Source organism: Eschrichtius robustus, chromosome 11, assembly GCF_028021215.1.
Source record: "Eschrichtius robustus isolate mEscRob2 chromosome 11, mEscRob2.pri, whole genome shotgun sequence".
NCBI lineage: Eukaryota > Metazoa > Chordata > Mammalia > Artiodactyla > Eschrichtiidae > Eschrichtius > Eschrichtius robustus.
Window position 1 is genome coordinate 108,245,237 of NC_090834.1, and position 15,866 is coordinate 108,261,102.

The 15,866-nt window shown below is 53.3% G+C and overlaps 1 protein-coding gene across 5 annotated transcripts in view; it reads left to right on the forward strand.

Moving 5' to 3' along the window:
• The window catches only part of DPP3 (dipeptidyl peptidase 3), a 33,743-nt gene that overhangs the window by 6,885 nt on the left and 10,992 nt on the right, over positions 1-15,866 (forward strand). For all 5 annotated transcript variants that reach the window (XM_068555304.1, XM_068555303.1, XM_068555308.1 and 2 more), the window contains exons 3-15: positions 3,392-3,481; positions 4,091-4,228; positions 4,810-4,884; positions 5,510-5,603; positions 9,041-9,171; positions 9,281-9,411; positions 9,487-9,545; positions 12,275-12,469; positions 12,688-12,800; positions 13,165-13,257; positions 14,727-14,789; positions 14,889-15,013; positions 15,137-15,257. In XM_068555304.1, coding sequence (XP_068411405.1) covers positions 3,392-3,481; positions 4,091-4,228; positions 4,810-4,884; positions 5,510-5,603; positions 9,041-9,171; positions 9,281-9,411; positions 9,487-9,545; positions 12,275-12,469; positions 12,688-12,800; positions 13,165-13,257; positions 14,727-14,789; positions 14,889-15,013; positions 15,137-15,257 — 1,428 coding nt within the window. The remainder of the gene's footprint in view (positions 1-3,391; positions 3,482-4,090; positions 4,229-4,809; positions 4,885-5,509; positions 5,604-9,040; positions 9,172-9,280; positions 9,412-9,486; positions 9,546-12,274; positions 12,470-12,687; positions 12,801-13,164; positions 13,258-14,726; positions 14,790-14,888; positions 15,014-15,136; positions 15,258-15,866) is intronic.

Below are 15,866 nucleotides of genomic sequence, written 5' to 3' on the forward strand. Positions count from 1 at the left end.
AAATACCTAGTCGTAAATCCAACAAAATGTGTGCAAGACTTATATGAAGAAAACTACAAAACTCTGATGAAAAATATCAAAGAAGAACTAAATTAATGGAGAGATAGTCCATGTTTGTGCATAGAAAGATTCAATATTGTCAAGATGTCACTCCTTCCCAACTTGATCTATAAATTCAATGCAATCCCAGTCAAAATCCCAGCAAGTTGTTTTGTGGATACCAGCAAACTGATTCTAAAGTTAATATGGTGAGGCAAAAGACTCAGAATAGCCAACACAATAATGAAGCAGAAGAACAAAGTTGGAGGACTGATAGTACTCTAGTTCAAGACTTACTATAAAGCTACAGTAATCAAGACAGTGTTCTGGGGCTTCCCTGGTGGCGCAGTGGTTAAGAATCCACCTGCCGACGCAGGGGACACGGGTTCAAGCCCTGGTCCCGGAAGATCCCACATGCTGCGGAGCAACTAAGCCCGTGCACCACAACTTCTGAGCCTGTGCTCTAGAGCCTGTGGGGCACAACTACTGAGCCTGCGTGCCACAACTACTGAAGCCCATGTGCCTATAGCCCGTGCTCCGCAACAAGAGAAGCCACTGCGGTGAGAAGCCCACGCACCGCACGCAATGAAGAGTAGCCCCCGCTCGCCGCAACTAGAGGAAGCCCGCGTGCAGCAACAAAGACCCAACGCAGCCAAAAATAAAAATTAATTAATTAATTAATTAATTATTTTAAAAAAAGTGTTCTGTTGGCAAAATAATAGACTAATAGATCGGTGCAATAGAATAGAGAGCCCAGAAATAGACCCCCATAAATATAGTCAACAAATCTTTGACAAAGAGCAAAGGCAATACAATGAATCAAAAATAGTCTTTTCAATAGATGGTGCTAGAACAACTGGACATCCATATGTTAAAAAAAAAAAAAAAAGAAGAATCTAGACACAGACCTTACATCCTTCACAAAAATTAACTCAAAATGAATCACAGCCTGAAATGTTAAATACAAAACTATAAAACTCCCAGAAGATAACATAGGAGAAAATGTAGATGACCTTGGGTATGCAGGTGACTTTTTAGATACAACACCAAGTATGATCCATGAAAGAAATAATTGATAAGCTGAACTTATTAAAATTAAAGTTTTCTGCTCTGTGTAAGACACTGTCAAGAGAATGAAAAGATAAGTCACAGACTGGGAGAAAATATTTGCAAATATATGTCTAATAAAGGACTGTTATCCAAGATGTACAAAGAACTCTTAAAACTCAACAGTAAGAAAACGAGCAACCCGATTTAAAAATGGACCAAAGGGCTTCCCTGGTGGCGCAGTGGTTGAGAATCTGCCTGCCAATGCAGGGGACACGGGTTCGAGCCCTGGTCTGGGAAGATCCCACATGCTGCGGAGCAACTAGGCCCGTGAGCCACAGTTACTGAGCCTGCGCGTCTGGAGCCCGTGCTCCGCAACAAGAGAGGCCGCGATAGTGAGAGGCCCGCGCACCGCGATGAAGAGTGGCCCCCGCTTGCCGCAACTGGAGAAAGCCCTCGCACAGAAACGAAGACCCAACACAGCCATAAATAAATAAATAAATAAATAATTAAAAAAAAAAAAAATGGACCAAAGACCTTAACAGATATTTCACCAAAGAAGATATGCAGATGGAAAATAATCATATGAAAAGATGCTCCACATCGTATGTCATTAGGGAATTGCAAACTAAAAAAACAAGATGCCATTATATACTTATTAGATCGGCCAAAATCTAAAACACCGACAACACCAAATATTGGCAAGGATGTGGAACAATAGGAACTTTTGTTCATTGCTGGTGGGAATGCAAAATGGTACAACCACTTTGGAGAGAGTTTGGCACTTCCTTATAAAATTAAACGTACTCTTGCCATACGATTCAGCAGTCATGCTCCTTGGTACTTACCAAGGTGAAAACTTGAAGTGAAACTTACGTCCACAAAAAAACCTGCACACGATTTTTACAGCAGCTGTATTCATAACTGCCAAAACTTGGAAGTAACTGAGATGTCCTTCAGTAGCTGAATCAATAAACAAACTGTGGTACATCAGACAATGGAACATTATCTAGGGCTAAAAAGAAATGAGCTATCAAGCCATGAAAAGACATGGAGAAAGTTAAATGCATATTACTGGGTGAAAGAAACCAATCTGAAAAGGGTACATACTGTATGATTCCAACTCTATGATATTTTGGAAAAGGCAAAACTATGGAGGTAGTAAAAAGATCAGTAGTTGCCAGGCGTTGGGAGGGAGGACGAGCACAGAGGATTTTTAGGACACTGAAACTACTCTGTATAATACAGAGTAATGTATCATACATAATGGTAGATATATGTCATTATACATCTGTCTAAACCCATAGAATGTACAACGCCAAGAGTGAACCCTAATGTAAACTATGACCTTTGGGTGATGACGTGTCAGTGTAGGTTCATCAGTTGTAAGAAATGCACCAGTCTAGTGCGGCCTATTAAAATGGGGGAGGCTGTGCCTGTGTGGGGATAGGGGACTTTGGAGTAATCTCTGTACCTGCCGCTCAGTTTTGCTGGGAACCTAAACCTACTCTATAGAATAAAGTCTATTTAAAAAAAGAGAGAATTACTGGCTCACATAATTGAAAAGTCCAGGGCTAGGGAGGCTTCAGGCACGACTAGATTCAGGGACTCGGTGATACCGTGGTGATGCAGTCTTCATCTCTCAGCTTTGCTTTCTTCCGTCACCCCAGTAGGGGAGCTCCAGGGGCTTCAGGCTTGATGATTCTTGGTATAAAACAGAGGCTCGTTGCCACTGGGAAATTTCCTGGTTCGGCTCTTATTGGCCAGCTTGGGCCTGTGCCCACCCCTGGAGTTGGGGAAGGGAGATTTCGCCCTGTCCCAAAAGGAAGATGTGAGGCCTTATTGCCAGAGGAAGGGAGACTAGATTTGGGGCCAGCAAAGGCCATAGAGTAGTTGACCAAGGCCCCTCCAGCCCTAACGTTTGATGCTTCCGGTGCTGGCTGCCTGCCAGGTGAGGGCTGCGGACAGGTTTCCTGCAGAAGGAGGTGGTGTTTGCACTGGGCCTCAGGGGTCACATGAGAGGGCCGCAGGTGGCTGAGAGGGTGCTGATGTAAAGGGAACGAGGTGCATGAGGGCTTGGATGTATTTGGTAGCTGTTGAGAAGACCAGTTTGGCTGGACGATGGGTGTGTGAAGATTGGGCTGTGAAAGCATGTTGTGGCCAGACTGGGGCCTCCCAGGATGTGGGTCCTGCCCCGCCGATCTCCCAGCCTCACCCATACTGCTTTCTCTGGGGTGTTAATATCCCAGGAGGGAACCTCCGTGGGGTAGGGAGGCTGTGCTTCCTCTGACCGCCTTTCCCCCAGGCGTTCCTGGTCTACACTGCAGGTGTCTACTCCAACATGGGCAACTACAAGTCCTTTGGTGACACCAAGTTTGTTCCCAACCTGCCCAAGGTGAGCTGAAGAGGGCTGGGGAAGGTGGGCAGTTTGGGGCCGGTGGGATGGGGGGGGGCGGGGCATGCAACACATGGAGCCCCAGTGGGAGTCGGGCCCTGAGAGGAGCTTTGACCTTGTCACTACCACACTGCACGGCCTTGGGTGCTGCAGCCACCTGACCCTGCTGACCCGAGGGACAAATGAGCGGAGGTTGTGAAAGGGCTCTGTGCGCTGTTAGGTGCTGCAGAGATGGAGCCTGCTGGTCACCACTGAGGACAGCGGAGGAGCCTGGGCATGAGGAGTCCCTCTCTGGGACCACGGGGCTCGGGCCCTTTTGGGGCAGAGGCAGCTCTTACACCAGGGCTCTCAGCCCCTACTGAGTGCACGAATTGCCTGGCGAGCTTGTTGAAATGCAGCTTCTGACCCAGCAGTCCTGAGCAGGTGGGGCGTGAGGGTCTGCATTTCTCGGGCAATGTCAATGCTGCCGGTCCGTCAACTGCACTCAGAGCCAGAAGGTCTTAGACTGTGGGAGAAGAGCTTGGGGGTCGATGGGGGCGGGGAGGGGGGGTGCTCCAGGAGGCAGGTTCGGGTGGTGTGGCCAGGCCACGGGCCTCCCTTCCCCTGCAGGAGAAGCTGGAACGTGTGATCCTGGGCAGTAAGGCCGCAGAGCAGCACCCGGAGGAAGTCAGGGGCCTCTGGCAGACCTGCGGGGAGCTCATGTTCTCTCTGGAATCGAGGCTTCGACACCTCGGGCTGGGGAAGGAGGTGAGGCGCCCCCAGGCACACTGGGGAGTGGAGGGCATCCTTGGGGGCCGCCTGGTATGGAAGGAAGGGCACCCGATGGGGAGGCAGCGGGCTGTCCGTCACGCCTGAGGCCAAGCTGCCCTCCACCGCGGGCCTCAGCGTCATCGTTTGTAAGCAGGTTGGATGGAACGCTTTCTGAATGCCCTCCCAGTTCTGACATCCTGGGATGCCATGTGCAGGAGGAAGGAAGGAGAGAAGCTGAGAGCCGGAGGGAGCTGAGGAGGGGGCATGGGAAAGGAGGGGGCCAAAGCTTCCCACCTCTGGAGGCTGCTTGGGAGCTGCGTGGGGTGAGGGATGCAGCAAACCTCAGGGGCGGGCCCGCGAGAGGCTGGCACAGAGCTGCAGGAAGGCTGGACTTGGGCCTCTGTTTGTTGTTTGTGTTATAATTTTTTTCCCCTGGAAAGAGTCGGAGAGGGACAGTGGAGGCTGCTGAGAGGAAGTGGAGGAAGCCAGAGGCTGGAGAGGGTGGCTGGGAAGGAATTCACCAGCTTCCCCAACCCAACTCAGCAACTCCTATTTCCCATCTGCCCCTTCCCCGACAGGGAATCACCACCTATTTCTCTGGGAACTGTACCATGGAAGATGCCAAACTAGCCCAAGACTTTCTGGACTCACAGGTTTGGGGGTTGGGGAACTTTGGGTGGTGGTTTTTGGGGGTCCCCTTGGCACTGGCGCCCACTCCTGGGTCTCAGCTTGGGCCCAGAGGCATGGGCATCTTGGGTCCTTGAGGTGGAGAAGACTTGGGAATCCTCGTCTAAGGGTCAGCCTGGCTTGAATGAAGATGTCCCCGTGTGTGCCCTGATGGAGCCGCCCCTGCCCCACCGTGGGCTGAAGGGCCTTGTGACAGCCTCAGGGCAGGAGGACACAGAACGTCAGAGCTGCTTGGATTGGGCTCTGGCATCCATGTGTCTCTTTCACCTCCCAGCTCAGCCACACAGCGACATTTCCTTATCTGTGGAATGGGACCTGCCTCCTGTACCCCGGGTTAGCTGAGGTCACGAAGTGTCTTGCACAGCGCTTAGTAAAAGTTAGCGCTCAGTGTACTGAGCAGAGCGGGAGTCTGCCCTGGCCTGCCCACCCTGCTCTCTCCCCTCGCAGACAACTCAGGCAGGTCCACCGGAGGCCCTGGACTGCTTTACCTGTGTATCTTCTCTCCCTGGTGTGACCCACTTTCCCTCCCCCCCACCCCACAGCCCGCTCTGGACTTACTCTCCCCCAAACCCCTGCCCTGGTCTTTTCCAGAACCTCAGTGCCTACAACACACGGCTCTTCAAGGAGGTCGGCCAGGATGGGAAGCCCTGCTACGAGGTGCGGTTGGCTTCTGTGCTGAGCACAGGTGAGCTCACGCCCCTTCTCCTCCTTCCTGTGTTCCTGGACCAGCGTGGAGGGGGCCAGAACCCAGGACAGGGGTTAGCCGACTACGGTAGCTGCAGGGAGTAACCACAGTTGTAATAGTTATGGCAGATGTTGATCGAAGGCTTGCTAGGTGCAAGCCCTAGTGCTCAGCAAATGGTGTTCCTGTGAGGTGAGCACCCCCAGCCCCGGTGCTGGTGGTGATGTAAAGCTAAACGGAGGCACGAGGGCAGGGGAAGGGCCTTCGTTCCACTTGGCGAACATCACTGCTGCAAGCCTCTGACAGGGGCCACGTGTTGGCCATGGTCCCCATCCTCCAGGCAGTGGCGCAGAAGATAACAATCCATGTAAACAATGGAAGTAGAGGCTGGACCATATGTCCCATGACAGCCTAGAGGAGAAATCCAAACTGCACCTCAGTGAAGGCTTAATGGAAAAGGTGACCACGTGTGTCTTGGAGGTTGGGGAGAATACAGAAAGGTGGGGGTGGTGAACTTACTAAAATCCACTTCCTAAATATCTCCCAAAGTACCTTCAAGGCAAAGCCCAGATGCACTTCTAAGGGCTCCATCATTTGGAATTTCTTGGTTATAAGTGAGGAAACCTATTTCAAATTTGCCTACAGCAAAGGGGACTTCATAGGCTTGAGTAATTAAGAAGCCCAGAATACAATAGCTTCAGGCACAGCTGGATCCAGCTGCTCAGACAGTATTCTCGGAAATTTCTCTCTCTGTCTCTTGGCTCAGCTCTCTTTGACTTCACCCACAGCAGGCTGCTCCCATCTACACGTCCAGTGGTAGATGTTAGCTGTTGGCTGGGACCTCGGCTGGGGCTGTCAACCAAAACACACAGCCTGATAGCCACCAGCTGGGCCATTCCAGCAAAGAGAGCCCTTTTCTCCCCGAAGTAGTGTCTTAACGTCTGGGAGTGGCTCACGTTTCTCTGTTTCGGGTCCCCTGTTTACCTGTGAACCAGTCCTTGTGGTTAAGGGACGCTGGTCCCAAGCCTACCTCACAGCCAGGTGGGCTCACAGCCAGGTGGACCCACCACCTGGACTCGGGGTGGTTGTGAGGGGGTGGTTCTCAAAAGAAAACTGGAGTCTGTTACCAGGTGAGGGGGATACAGATGCAGCATTAAGAGAAGCATCCAGGCCCCTGTGAGGACCTTTGTAACCCGGCCCTCCCTTCCCCACCCACCTCCCACCTCCCAGCCCCAGCCTCCCACTTAGACTCTGGGCTGCAGCCACGCTCAGCAGCTTCCAATTCGCTGAAAACCCCATGTTCTCACCTACCCCCTCCAGGCCTTTGCACAGTCTGTTCCCCATTCCCACTTGGAATGTCCTCCCTCCCCTCTAGGTGTTCCACTGATGAACCCTAATCGTCCTGTAGGCCAAGCTTGGACCTCACCTTCCCAGGACCTTTCCCTGTCTTCCCACAGCCTCTTTGCTCATCAGCACGCCCAGTAATTTCCCAGTTATTTTTCTGTTGACTTCAAGCTCCTTGAGAGGAGGAACTCTGTGTTTCATTCACCGGTGCCTTCCCAGCAGCTGGGTCTTGGTTGATCCTCAGATACCAAGCAAAGGAGGACAGGTCGGGAACAGCACTCCTGGTGGAGGGAACAGCATGAGCCAAACCAAGGTGGTGGGAAAGTTTAGGGATCAGCACGTACGTGGTTCGATTTGACTAGGGAAGAGGATAAGGGTTCAAGGGAATAGGAGGAGATCGCACGGGAATATGAGCTGGGCCTATAGGATGCAGCAGAGGACAGTGGTTAAGAGTGTGGCTCTGGAGCCAGGCTGCCTGATGTAACGAACACCCCCACTTATTTAGTGATATAAAGCCACCTTTTCATGCTCCCGGGCTCTGTGGGTCAGGAGTTTGGATGGGGCCTGCTAGGAACAGCATGTCTCTGGCTGACAATGTCTGAGGCCTCAGCTGGGAAGACTTAGAGGTGGGGCGTGACTCAACAGCTAGGGGCTGGATCCTCTGCCTGCTCACCGACTCACACGTCCAGTGGTAGATGTTAGCTGTTGGCTGGGACCTCAGCTGGGGCTGTCAAGCAAAACACCTCACACAGCATCTCCATACTGCTCATGGTGGCTGGGCTCCAGAGTGAACACCCCAAGAGAGCCCGGCAGACGCTGTGTCGCCGTTTATGACCTAGCCTTGGCAGTCACATGGCGTCACTTCTGCTGTAGCCACAAGCCTGCCTGCCCCGCTTCAAGAGGAGACGTCCTGATAGGAGAAATCACTTTGGGAGATGGGAGATACTGTGGCCATCTTTTTTTTTTTTTAAAATATAAGCTAGAAGTATGTTGTATGGATCAGAGACAATAGGCAAAATACAACAGTGTGAATATCCCATTGCGGACTTCCTGGTGGCGCAATGGTTAAGAATCTGCCTGCCAATGCAGGGGACACAGGTTCGAGCCCTGGTCCGGGAAGATCCCACATGCCACGGAGCAGCTAAACCCGTGCGCCACAGCTACTGAGCCCACGCTCTAGAGCCTGTGAGCCACAGCTACTGAAGCCCGCGCGCCTAGAGCCCATGCTCTGCAACAAGAGAAGCCACCGCAATGAGAAGCCTGCGCACCGCAACGAAGGCTCGCCACAACTAGAGAAAGCCCACGTGCAGCAACAAAGACCCAACACAGCGAAAAAAATAAAATCCTTTAAAAAAAAAATATCCCATTGCTTCTGTAACAAATCACCACAAATTTGATGGCATAAAACAACACAAATTTATTCTGTTACAGTTCTGGAGGTCCAAAGTCTAAAAGAAGACTCCAGTTCCTTCTGGAGCCTTCAGGGGAGATCTGTTTCCTTGCCTCTTTCTGCTTCTAGAAGCTGCCTGCATTCCTCGGCTTGTGGCCCTTTCCTCACATCTCTCCCCCTTCTTTCTTATCTCATCACATCTCCTACCTCCCTTCACCCTCCTGTCTCCTCCTTATAAGGACTCTTGTGATTACATCTAGGGTATGGCTAGCTTTTTAAATACAATCTGCCACACTGGGTTTGAATCCGACTCTGCTACTTGCTGCTGTGTGACCTTCAAAAAATGACTTAACCTGTCGGTGCCTTAGCTTCCCCATCTGTAGAATAGAGATAATAATTTCCCTCTCCCCACAGAGCTGATGCAAGGCTCAAATCAGTTAACATGTAAATCACTTAGAACATTTCATGTAACATAACATTGGGTTGGCCAAACAGTTCGTTTGGGTTTTTCTGTAAGGTGGTACGGAAAAAGCCGAACGACCTTTTGGCCAACCCAATATCTATATTTTTGAAGATGAAAGTTTATACTAATTTCTGTGGGCAGTGGGGAGCCATCGAAGATCTTAGAGTAAAGGAGTGTCACAGCGAGAAGCCTGCTGGGGTGTCTTATATTAGCCTTTTCCCTGAGCCATCCTTTTTCCCTCAGAGGCTATTCTGGACTCCGAAATGAATTCCAAGCTGAAGAGCTATGAATTCCAGGGAAGCAATTTCCGGGTGACCCGGGGAGACTATGCACCCATCCTCCAGAAGGTGGTGGAGCACCTGGAGAAAGCCAAGGTAGGGCTGGCTAGGGGCTGAGGTGCTTCTCCAGGCCCCTCTGGGCAGCAAAGGCGGGTATGGGGATGGGTGGGTGGCCTAAAGCTGACCAACCCTTGCTCACCCCCAGGCCTATGCAGCCACCAGCCACCAGGAGCAGATGCTGGCCCAGTACATAGAAAGCTTCACCCACGGCTCTATCGAGGCCCACAAGAAGGGCTCTCGCTTCTGGATCCAGGACAAAGGCCCCATCGTGGAGAGGTGAGGCGCCAGCCTTCACCCCGCCCTGCCCCCTCTGCCCCGCCCCACCTCCATCTCAGCCCTTCTCTCCCCCAGTTACATCGGGTTCATCGAGAGCTACCGAGACCCCTTTGGCTCCCGCGGAGAGTTTGAAGGTAACTTCTGGGAGGTGGGCGGTCAGATGGAAACCCTTACCCTTGTCCCCTGAGGACTCTCCCCTCCCCCCTCCTCCCTCAGCAGTAATAATAACAATGACAACAGCCATTGATGATTTGTCATGTACTGGACACCTAGCTCATTTTGACACCATCATCCTATGAGAACGTCTCTCCTCACTTCACAGATGTGGGAACTGAGGCACAGGTGGTGTGGGTGGCCTAGCCCAGGCACCTTGGCTCTGAGCCACTTTGCTGTGCTGCCTCTCGTGTCTGGTCCAGGCATAGGCTCCAGCTTTGTCACTTAATGGCTGTGTGACCTTGAGCCACTTAACCCCACCTCTGCACATCCGTCACTGCTTTTCGGGTGTCGTGGGAAGTGAGGTATTATATGCAGACGGCTCAGCACAACGCCAGGCACGGAAACGGGGCTGGGTTGATGGGAGCAGAATTAACACTGAGACTGTGAACTTGACTCGGCTGCTGTCATCTCAGGGCAGGTGGCAGGCTGCCTCGGCCCTTGTGCCCAAGCCCCCATGGGACCCACTAGTGCAGGGCAGGGCATCCAGCCTGAGGATTTAGACTTGTTTCTGCCAAGCTTTATCCTCCCCAGCCCCTGGATGTAGAGTCTGGAGCATCCAGCTGCCAAAAGCCCGCGAGATTAGCCTTCGAGGAGAGAGGAAAGCCCCGACAGCCCGTGAGGGCTTGGATCTGAGCCCAGAGATCCAGGCCCAGGGACAAGGCGTAAGGGGCAGGCAGTGCAGGGGCCGGAGGGTGAGACAGGTGTGCACACTCACAGCTTTCCTGCCCGGGTCCTGATTTGCCAGGCCTGCTCTGAGGGCCAAGACCCCAGGGCCTCCTCAGCAGCCTCAGTCTCAGAGGTCCCCCCCTTTTACATAACTCATTGTGATTATTAGAAAAGTAGTCTCTGTTCATGGTCAAAAATTATGAAAATACAGACCAAAATAAATCAACTGTGATTGTACCCACCCCAAGGTTAAAATTTGGAATGTACTTTTTGTCTTCTGTTTTTATATAGTGCTATGCTTAAAAACGTGTGTGTGTGATTTAAAATCTGCGTTTGTTGCAAGTAATTGGAACAGTACAGACGTATGTAGGATAAAATGTGAAATCCCTCCTTTACTACCCTCTCCTATGTCACACCCCTCCTGAGATCACCACAGTTCGCAGTTGAGTACAGGTCCTTCCAGGCCTTTGTCAAAGCATTCACACACACACACACACACACACACACACACACACTCACACACACACACTCCTTTTTTTTTTTTTTTAATAAATTTATTTATTTTTGGCTGCGTTGGGTCTTCGTTGTGGCACGCGGGCTTTTCACTGCAGTGGCTTCTCTTGTTGCGGAGCACGGGCTCTAGGCACGCGGGCTTCAGTAATTGCGGCATGTGGGCTCAGTAGTTGTGGCTCGTGGGCTCTAGAGCGTAGGCTCAGTAGTTGTGGTGCACGGGCTTAGTTGCTCCGTGGCATGTGGGATCTTCCCGGACCAGGGCTCGAACCCGTGTCCCCTGCATTGGCAGGCGGATTCTTAACCACTGCGCCACCAGGGAAGTCCCCACGCATTCCTTTTAACTCATCCAGGTAAATGAGATTATATTCTGTGTATTGTTCTGTCACTTGCTTTTTTCACTTAATCACGTATTGTGGATATTTTTCCTGTCAGTACATATAGACCTACCACATTCTTTTTAATAGGTGTATAGAATTCACAATGTATCATAAATAATTTCCCACAACATTTGATATTGTACTACATATCTAACAGCTGCATGGCATGCCATCACATAGCTGCCCCCTGATTTATTTAATAATCCCCAATCATTGGACATTTATTTAGGTCGCTTTTCCTTCTTTGCTATTTTAATCATCCTCTCTTCCTGCCCTGGTGTGATGATTTCATCAGACAGAGCAAATCCAGATGGGGAGGCATTGCCAAGCCCATCCCTTGGCCGGTTAAGGTTGACCCCTTCCTCAGTCTAGGTCAGGCCTTCCCAGGGCGTAGTCCCTGCAGGGTTAGCAGGAATTACATCAAGAAGGATTTGTTGCTGAGCAGCAGGGAGTCTCTGCTTGCAGGACTCTTCAGTACCTTTAACGTGCAGATGTGCATTGGGAAGCTTTAAGAAGATGGAGGTAGAGTGTATAGTGTTGCCCAAACTTATCTGACCAGGGAGCTCTTTCTTTATGAAGGCTCTCATAGAAAATGTGTTCTATGGAGTACAATTTTGGAAACACTGCTTTGAGCCAGGAACTCTGCTGCACCGAATCTGAACGGATCAGCCCCAGCCGCCTGTGCAGCAGCCTCACTCACCACCGCATAAGCCAGGTGCGCTAGCCATGCAGGACAGCTCACAGTTCCCGCAAAAAACGAGAGCATCTTTTTTTGTTCACGCCGTCCCTTCCACTGGGCATCTGATCCTTTCCCCATCATCCCCTGTGTACTCCCCACGATCTCCTTTAAGATCCACCTCAGGCGTTACTCAGCAAAGCCTTCTCTCTGTACCCCACCCATCCCAAAACAGTGACCTCGTGGAGGCAGGGCCCGGGCCTGGGTCACTGTTCTCCCGAGTGGCCAGCACAGGGTCACCGTGCACAGCAGGCGTTCAATACCTGCGTGACGGCTGGAGGGTTAGAGGGGTTGAGGAGGGTGTGGGATCCCTTCCAAACCCTGCCAACCCACAGCCCACTCTCTCCCCCGACAGGCTTCGTGGCCATGGTGAACAAGGCCATGAGTGCCAAGTTTGAGTGGCTGGTGGCAAGTGCGGAGCAGCTGTTGAAGGAGCTTCCCTGGCCCCCAGCCTTCGAGAAGGACAAGTTCCTCACCCCCGACTTCACCTCCCTGGATGTTCTCACCTTCGCCGGCTCCGGCATCCCTGCCGGCATCAACATCCCCAACTGTGAGCTTCCGCGGGCCCTGCCCCTCGAACACCACAGGATGGCCCAAACCCCCAGGAGACCCCACTGAGAGTCGCACCCTCCGCCTCCACACACTCACCCTGGCCACAAATCACCCTGCTCCGCTCACCATCCCGGCCTGCCCCTCTTGTCCAGACTCCTCGTCTGTGACCCTTGACCTTTGCCCCTTCTCCCTGGTCCCCGCCCCCGGCTTCTCCAGATGACGACCTAAGGCAGACGGAAGGCTTTAAGAACGTGTCGCTGGGGAACGTGCTGGCCGTGGCCTACGCCACGCAGCGGGAGAAGCTCACCTTCCTGGAGGAGGAGGACAAGGTGGGCACCGGCAGCCCGAGCGCCGGCACTTGGCCTGGCCTGACCTCGGCTGATGCAGGAAGGCGGACAGGCCAGTGCAGCGGAGAGGAAAGAACACGGCTTCGGGCCTGGCTCTGCTGCTTCCCCGCTTGTGACCTTTGGCATTGTGTCTTTGGAGCCTGTTTCCCCAGCTGGCAAACAGTGGAGGCAACCCCCTCTTCGCGGGTTGCTGCAAGGATGGGATGGGCTTTGCGGTGCCCAGCGTAGTAGGCCTTTAGCAAATGTGTGCATCACAATGGGCCCTCGGCCTGGCACGGAGGGTGTGGGCAGGCCGTGTGGCCGTGGTGGGACAGTGGGCAGCGTGGGTCTCCGCTTGTCTCGGCAGGACCTGTACATCCGCTGGAAGGGACCCTCCTTTGACGTGCAGGTGGGGCTGCATGAGCTGCTGGGCCACGGCAGCGGCAAGCTCTTCGTGCAGGTAAGAACACGGGGCTGGCCCTGGTGCCCGCAGAGCCTCCGCAGAGCCAGGCCTACAGCTCCCCTCCTCCACAGTCAGCCCCTCAGGGGCTCCAGTCTTGGCCCTCAGTGTCTCAGCCTCCCCCAAGATGTCCCAGGATTGAGTGGGACCTGCAGGACTGTCCAGCTAAGGTCCCCCCACAGGAAGAATTGTTTGGCTCAGGCCAGGGAAGCCTGCCCTGAGGGTGTGACCCAGGCAGCCCCAGGGCTAGAGAGGCCGGGAGGGGGCAGTGTCTGGAGCCCCTAGTCCTGAGGCTGCAGCACTGTCTGTCTTTGCACTGCTGTTCCCTGGAGCCTGTACCTTTCCAGGTATTGTAGGGGGCCCCTTCTCCCCAGAGCTGCCCCTTCCTCCTGGCCAGCCAGAGTGGCTGGAGCCCCCTCAACACCCACTCAGGGAATATGAGAAGACAGACAGCCTTTCTGGCAGGCCGGGGAGAGCCCATTGTGGACCCCCAGCCCGGAGCTGCATGGATGACATGACTGGGGGTGGGTGGGGCAGGGCTGTCAGAGAGTGCAGGGTTGGGCCTGCTCCTTGTGGGGTGGGGCTGCCTCCCCGAATGGGGACGGGCTGGGCCTGCAAGTCAGGAGGATCCAGAGAGCAGCTGATGGGGGAGCAGCTTGGCATTAGGATTTGTCCAGGCTTTGAAGTCCCAGGGAAGCGGGGACACATGTGGCCCCTCGGTGGCCTTGCACAAGACAGTTCCCCTCCCTGAGCCTCAGTTGGCCCATCTGTAAAATGGGGTTCCTGACTCCTACTGTATGGCTTTTGTGAGGAATAAAGGCAAAGCCCTGGGATTTGCTTGGCACTCGATAGGCCCTCTGAAAATGGGTGTTATTGTTAAGAGACAGTGTGCACAGACATTATGTGCTCTGATTCCGCTTTGGGGTTCTTAGTCTCTGAGCCTTAGTTTCCTCCTCTGTGAAGTGGGGTAGTAATAGAATGTTCCTTGGAGGGTGGTTGCAAGGGTGAAATGGGTGGTGCACGAAAGACACTTGGCACATGGAGAGGCCGGTGAGGGTGATGCTTCTGAGGCAGAGTCACATGCTGTGACCTCCTCTGCCAGCAGAGGGGCCAGGAAGGTGAGGAGCGGCCAGGCCTTCTGGTCCACCCACTGGGACATCTCCAGCTGGGCTCTGGAGATACTGAGTCCAAGTCTTCATGTGACTTTGGGCATGTCCCTCCCCATCTGGCCTGCAGTGTCACTCTCCGTGCAGGGGTAGGTGCCTCACGTTCTTCTACCTCCGGGGCCTCCGAGATGTGTCACAGGACAGGTCTGGAGGCAGCAGTGTGTCGGTGGACCTGCTGCTCCTGCCATCCACTCACTGCTCCCGGTCACCTTTCTGAGCCACTTGGATCCAGGGCTGAAGGCCTGGCCTGGGCAGGGGCACCTTGCCCTCACCTGCCCCGCGTTCATGACCCTTCCCCTGCAGGATGAGAAAGGAGCATTCAACTTTGACCAGGAGACAGTGATCAACCCAGAGACGGGGGAGCAGGTGAGGGTGGCCTCGGTGGAGCCTTGGGGAGCTGGGTGTGGGGCGGCCCAGGGGAGTGGCAGGCACCCCTAAGCTTGCTTCCTGGGCCTCCCCTCCCAGATTCAGAGCTGGTACCGGAGCGGGGAGACCTGGGACAGCAAGTTCAGCACTATCGCCTCCAGCTATGAAGAGTGCCGGGCAGAGAGCGTGGGCCTCTACCTCTGCCTCAACCCCCAAGTGCTGGAGTACGAGCATCAGGCCTGGGGGGTTGGGCCTCCTCTGTGGATGGAGGGGGTGCTGGCAGGGAGGGCAGGGCCCGGGTAGCCTCTGACCCCCCTCCCCCCTGCCACTTCCCCTCCCTCCTCCAGGATCTTTGGCTTTGAGGGGGCTGATGCAGAAGATGTGGTCTACGTGAACTGGCTCAACATGGTTCGGGCCGGGCTGCTTGCTCTGGAGTTCTACACCCCTGAGGCCTCCAGCTGGAGACAGGTGGGGGCCAGGGGACCCCTCAGGAGGGAGGAGCCTGAGGTGGGGACCAAGATCAGGATTCTGGGTGTAGGGAAGGGACAACCGTACCTACGAGGCGCATAAACTAGGTTGATCCCAGAGTCCACTGCATATGAGGGCAAGTCACGTCACTGTTGTGAGTCTCGGTGTCCCTGTCTGTGAAATGGGAGTAATAATCTCCTTGCCCACCTTTGAGGGTGAATCAGATGAGATGATTTTACTATGACCACTGACAGATGACTTGCATAGGACTTACTCTGTGCCACTTAGTTCTAAGCGCTTTATGTGAATTAACCCATTTGTCCCCACTGTCAACCCAGGAGGTAGGTACTGTTATTACCCTCATTTTAGAGATGAGGAAATTGAAGCACAAAGCGATTAAGTAACTTGCTGGTAAGTAACAGAACCAGAATTCAAATCCAAGCAGCCTGCCTCCAGAGCCATTAGGCTACACTGTTCGGTGATGAGATGTACTTTAGAGACAGGGTAAGCAATTGAAATCTTTTAAGAAGTCAAGTGGGCTTCCCTGGTGGTGCAGTGGTTGAGAATCTGCCTGCCAATGCAGGGGACACAGATTCGAGCCCTGGTCTG